At 46.3% G+C, this 6,430-nt stretch overlaps 1 protein-coding gene across 1 annotated transcript in view; it reads right to left on the reverse strand.

The window, feature by feature from the left end:
• Rtp2 (receptor transporter protein 2) overlaps positions 1–2,075 on the reverse strand; it is a 9,038-nt gene extending 6,963 nt beyond the window's left edge. Inside the window, exon 1 of the mRNA XM_031364658.1 lies at positions 1,816–2,075. Coding sequence (XP_031220518.1) covers positions 1,816–1,979 — 164 coding nt within the window. The 5' untranslated portion in view covers positions 1,980–2,075. The remainder of the gene's footprint in view (positions 1–1,815) is intronic.
• Between the last annotated feature and the right edge of the window lie 4,355 nt (positions 2,076–6,430).

A 6,430-nucleotide genomic window follows, 5' to 3' on the forward strand; every position in this document is an offset into this window, starting at 1 on the left:
AGCTGAAGAGCGCGCGCCGGGAACGCGGTTCGCAGGCTCGCCTTTCTCAGTGCCTGCGAACCCGTCACTACGTCACAAAGACCCCGGCCCGCGCCCTGCTAGGCAGACCGGCTGACTGGCAGATCTGATATCTGAATCTAGTGTATTTTCTTGGGTCTGCCCGCCCTGCGCACGTTGTAACACAGACACAAAGACACAAAGACAAGACATCTCACTCATCTCACGATACAATTCACATGTAACATGAAAACACATAGACATCTCTAGCAGCTCTGTGCACCGAGCTGAAACCCCAGGGGAACAACTGTCTTTACCGCAGTCTAAAACCCTCGGACCCAAATCTGAGCACCCAGCCTGAATTGGCTGAACCCCTGAACTCCAGCTGCATCTAGTACTCAGGTCCAATATAGTACATCTGAAAGAACAAAACCAAACAACCATGTATGTGGAATGACTAGGGCAGCTACGCTCCAGCCCTTTCTATGGCCGGCTGGGTCTTAGCCCAAAGTGAGAAGACATGTGAGCCTTTGGAGATGTCCCTAAACCCCCAAAGCCCCACACATCAGCCCGTTCTTAACTTTCTGAACTTCATTGCCCAGGAGGCTCAGATGCTTCGTGCTTTCAGTCTCCTAATAAGCCAGTCCAGAATGATGTCCCCCTCCTGCAAGACAGACCCCGTATCTCCAAAAGTATCGAACATGGGTGAGCATTTGTCGGGGGAGATGAGACTGGAGCATAGAAGATAAAGGGAGCATGCAGCCACTTAGATAGATTTCCACTGGCCAGCATTGATAACAGGAGCCAACACAAACCAACTGACCTCTGTGCCCTGGCCTATGCTAATGTGTGCTCCATTTATTAGTTTGTAGGGCCTGGGGTCAGAGTCCACTCCCCACTCATCACCTGCCTTTTTCTGCTCCCATCCGCGTGCTGTTCGCTCCTCAAGAGGCTTCCCATCCTTACAATACGGACAACCCCGCCATAATTTGTCCACGCCCCCACAGCACAGCCACCAGCTAACCTCTCCTAGAGGAGTGGGGAGGGGGCTGCACCGCTGCAGGTGGGTAGGAGGATGACCGAGCAGGAAACTGTAGCTCCCATCCCCCAAATCATCGGTTCTGTAGGAGGGAAATGACTTTAGAAAAGCCCCCAGGAAACTCGGCATGGCGGACAGTGAGGAGCCCTCAGGAAGAGCTAGGGCAAGTACTGCTTGAGGTCCGCATTTTTATCATCCACAGACAGTAGAGTTGGAAGGGATTGGAGTAATGTTTTAAGATGAGCTAAGATGAGCTTTCTTGCTTTGTAAATATGAAAGCTGGAGCCAGAGAAAGAAGGGGATAAGCCCAAGCTCACAGAGCTATGGAACCAAGTTCTTGAATACACCATGTGGTCAATAACTTATTCTGTCTTCATGTCTACTTGCATTTGATTGAGCAGACTGACACCACAGCCTCCAAGCACAAACACCCCCCACTTCTAGGTTAAGACTTCTGGGGATCCCCATCATATCTCCTCTCTATTCCAACTACATTAGGCATCTGAATTTGCAGGGCTTTGAAGCATTGCCAGTCTTGATTTTCTATGGAAAACTGAGACTCAAATGCAGGGCACAATTTGTTCTGAGTAACAAAGGAACCTGAACAGCTTTGGTTAGAAACAGAGCCTATATGGTTCTCCTGGTGGTCCATTGCCTGCTTGTCACCTGAGCTGACCTGGTGAGACCTACCAGAGGCCCAGACTTGCAAAGTCAGTTACAGCCCCACCTCCTTCTCAGGGAGGGAGGGCTTCCTGCACCTCCTCCCACCAGCCTCTCACCTGCCTGAGGCATGCTGCTCCAGGTACTGCTTCCAGCCAGGGCCCAGCTCATTGGGCTTGAGGTTGGGGTCTATGATGAGCTCCCAACTGTCCGCTGGCTTTGCCACCTCCATCTTCTCATAGAAGACCTTCTTCCACTCACAAGTGGTCAGGCTGGTGGACATGGTCCTGTTGGCTGGGGGAGAAGGGTGAGCTCAGCCCAATGAAGAACAGAAAGCTTGGATAGATGCAGCTCAGGCAGTCTCTGTGGTCCAAAAAGCCTTACCCACAAGAGCCAGCTTCCTCTTTTGTCACCCTGGAACCTGTTACTATGACAGCCAGGCAGGTACCAGGAGCCAGAGATAGGGAGGAGGAAAGCCTCAAGAGAGAGTTCCAGGGTCCTAAGCTAGACTGCAGAAGCAAACTGAGTAGTAATGCTGACTAGGTGGAGAAAGCAGATAAGAGGTGAGCTCCAACCAGGACTGCCGTGGGCTGACGGAGGTCCCCCAGAGGACAAGGGCTACATGGTGGCCCTGTTTCACCCCACTGCTCTTCCTTGCTTTCTCTAGCCATGTGCCATGGCAACCATAATACCCTAGGGAGCCCAGCAGAAAGAGGATGGAGATGTGGGACCTGATGCTCCCACTCTCCTGATGCACTGTGGCCATTGTTTGCCATGTGCTAGCCACAAGCTACTTGATCTGTGCACTAGCCAAGGCAGACCAGAACACAGACTTACCTAACCTCCAAGTGACCATTCACAATTCAGATCCAGGCCTTCCTAAGTGACACCTATTCCTTTAATTATTGCAAGAGTACTAAGCCCCTAATATCATGATTAATAGAGAAGTGACATGTCGTCCTTCGCTGGAGAATTCTCCAGTCTGGCTAGTGAGACAGAAGTAATTTAACACACTGTGAAAAGCACAGTGATAACAATTCACACTACAGGGTTGCACCAGTCACTCCCTGCTCCCAGGGCTCACTGATGCTGCTGGTAGGGGATCTGTGTGCTGCTGCCTCAGCGACTGCAGAGCACACAACAGAGAGCTGAGCCTTGCCCGAGTTCAATTCTTTAGAGACCAGAGGCTGTGGCGCTATACCTGGTTCTGCCCAGGACACTGTGAGGTTTCTGTGATGTCTGTAGTCCATTACCTGTCACTTCTTTAACCTGAAGCTCTGGCTCCCTAGTGCTGTGGAGACAGCGAAAGTGGGCAGAACTACAAAGGGTAGCTAGGTGCTCGAAGTTATAAGCGCTGGAGTTCCAGATTTGTCATGTGCCTCCATATGGTCTCTGTGTGGGGTAGTGTTAGCAAGATAGCCACTGGACATTTTTCAGTTCAGAGAAGTGTTCTTCTAAAAGGACGATTCTGTGTTGTAAAGCCATCAAGAACTACTGATTTCTGGTTTCTTCATTGGCCTCAACTCAAATTCCCAGACCCCAGCCCTTTTTCCCTTTTTCTTCTTCTTATTTTTTTTATTTATTTGCTTTTTTGAAAGGGTTTCACTATGTAGCCTTGGCTGGCATGGAACTCACAGACATCAAGCCTCCCTTTGCCTCCCGAGAACAGAGATTAAAGGCTTGGAACACCACAGCCAACCCAAATCTTTTCATAGTGAATCAGGATCACTCAGGCCTAGAAATGGAAAACTGCTACCAAAAGAAACCCTGGACTTGGTGACTCACTGGGGACTCTCCTATAATCAGCTACAAAACAGGTAACCTGCAGGACCCATGAATTCCCAGGAACTGAAAGAAGCCAAGGGATTTGGCCTGACCTAGGGCTAAGTGCCATGGTCCGGCTCTGAAATGTACTATACCATTGTTCCTAGATCGAATGGAGATGAAGGAAATCTTAAAGGACAGTGGGAATTGCTAGGGTTCGTCTGTTTTGCTTTGTTTTGTTCTCTCTCAGATGATGCAATTCCCTTAGGCATAGGATCATACTTAACTTAGAATGGAATCCTCTAAGCAGAAACCAGTACGATTCGTCTTTCTGTTCAACAGCGCTGTTTGCACTGGAAACTGGTTCCTGGGATACCACCAATGAGTATAGTAAATACTATACAATGATGTGGCAATTATTAGCTCCATCTTTCTCAGGGTGGTGCTGGGCTGCACCATTAAAACGTTCTCCATGTGGGAGCATTGCTCACTGGCAGTTCACTACTCAGAGCTGCAGCCTTCACTCTGGGTGATAGTGTTTAAAATGAACTAATTTTAGCCTTAATAAAATAACACTATCTATCTAGATCCCACAAGCAAAACAAGCCACCTTTATCCTCTACAATGGAATGTCAAGTAATAAACATTTTTGCAAAATGTTCATTATTTAAATTTTATTCACTAAAATACTATGTGACAAGGACTGGAGAGATGACTCAGTGATTAAGAGCACCGGCTGCTCTTCCAGAGAACCTGGGCTCAATTCTCAGCACCCACATGGTAGCTCAAAACTATCTCTAACTCCAGTTCCAGGGGATCTGACACCCTCATACCCATGGATGTAAAGTATTTAAATATATATATTTTTTAGAAATAGAATATATATGACACAATTACTATGAAACCTAACAAGAAAAGGCAAGGAAGAATTGGGAAATAAGTAATTCAGAATCACCTGGGAACTGCCTCAAGAGACTTCAGCACACGTTCTTCAGGGAACACAATCATGCTCCATCAGCTCCATGCTGTGCTGAGTCCCACCACAGCGTGCCGGTGTTACTGACAGGCATGTGGTAGTTCACAGGCTACCAAAGGTTCAAGCAAAATCACTTAGTAGCTCATGATATTTCTAAACAAATCTGGGGAGGGGGGAAGCTGTATTAAACCTTCCTGTCTCCAAGTTCCAAGAATCTTTGGTGGTGTTCCTGACAAACTCAAGATCCTTGGGAGATACTTTTTATGATATTTTGAAAGGCTTTTCCATCTATAGACCACAACACTCAGCTCATACTTTGGGTTGAAGTGCACTTTTGAGTCCCAGGAGAGTTCGCGTGGTCAGAACAACTCATAAGTATCCACCTGGGATGCCTGGCAGCACCCACGTTATCCTGCTATCAGGGAGGAGCAAACGGAACAACCATGAGCCAGCCCCAATCTGTCATCACTAATATTCCAGGACTTGAGCTCTCCTTGCCTCTTCCAGCCTCCAGAGACCCATAACAGGAAGAAGAAGGATTCTTGTGTGCTCTCACACTCAGGGGGCTAAGAATAATGATGATATTCTGTGTACTTCCAGATGTTAAAAAAAAAAGTATTTTGAATATTCTCACCACATTTATATAATAAATACTTGAGGAAATAGATATGTTTGTCTTAATTTTAACATTACAGAGTGAATACATGTATCTGAACATCACCTAAAACCCTCAAATAATGTTTAGTTTCCATGTGTTTATTTAAATCAATTTAAGTAAAAAACAAAAACAAAAAAACCAAAAACCAGACTATCTGGTCTATGAACATGTCTCTGTGGTAGCACACTTGTCTAGATAAATAAAGCCCTACGCTTGAGCTGCAGGATCCTTACCAAAAAGGCAGAACGGTCACAATCTATCTAATATACTGCATTAGTTAGTTCTCTACTGCTGGTATAAAACACCACAAGCAAGACAGTTTATAGAAGGACGGGTTTATTTGGTCTTACAGTTCCAAAGGATTGTTGCAGGAAGCCATGGCAGCGAGAGGAGGGAGCTAAGAGCTCACATGTTGAATCTCAAGCATGAAACACAGAAAAAATTATAAATGGCACAAACCGTTTAACTTCCAAAGCCCACCCCCAGTAACACACTTCCTCTAGCAAGGCCACGTCCCCTAAACCTCCAAAATAACACCATAAATTGCCGACCAAGTATTCAAATGCCCGAGACTATGGAGGACAGCTCTTTCAAACCGTGACATATACCTAGCAGAGACCCAGTGACAGGTCATCGCACTTCTTATGGATGCTAAGGAAACAAAAGATTTGGAAGGAGGGAAGGAAGTTTTATGCAAGAACAAGGGACAGGAGCTGAGTGGGCACCAAGCAACACTTTGAGCTGTTGGTTCTAAGGTGAGGGTCCCTGTTAAGTTTCCTTAATTGTATTCAGATGCTGCTAGTTGAACTGACAGAACACACACAAATAGTCATGATTGCACTCTGGGACATTCCCAGGCGTTGTGGCACAGGGAAAGGGGAACAAGGGGGTAGCTTGTGCTGGCTTTCAAAGTATTCCTTTTAAAATGATACCAGCCACTCTCTGTGATGATTTGAATAATAAATTCAAATAGGTTCATGTATTTGAATACTTGGTCCCTAGTTGGTAAAACCGGTTGGGAAATTATGGAACCTTCAGGAAATGCAGCCTTACTGGAGGAAATATGTCACAGGGGAAGGGCTTTAAATGTTTCTAAAGAATCCTTAGGTTTCCACCTCAAACCTCTGATAGCTGAAACCAGGAAGGGCCATACCCAGTTTAGGTGTGAACAGAAAGCAATTCAGGCCTGGCTATCACTCCCAGAGGATGCCACAACATCACTTTCTTGATGAATAAAATACTTGTGACCACAAGAGGTAATTCCTGAGTAACTGGGAGCACAATACAGACAACTTTCAAACAAAATAGGAGAAAGTGATGTAACTGCTAGAATATG

This window comes from Mastomys coucha, unplaced genomic scaffold (genome assembly GCF_008632895.1).
Source record: "Mastomys coucha isolate ucsf_1 unplaced genomic scaffold, UCSF_Mcou_1 pScaffold12, whole genome shotgun sequence".
Taxonomy (NCBI): Eukaryota; Metazoa; Chordata; class Mammalia; order Rodentia; family Muridae; genus Mastomys; species Mastomys coucha.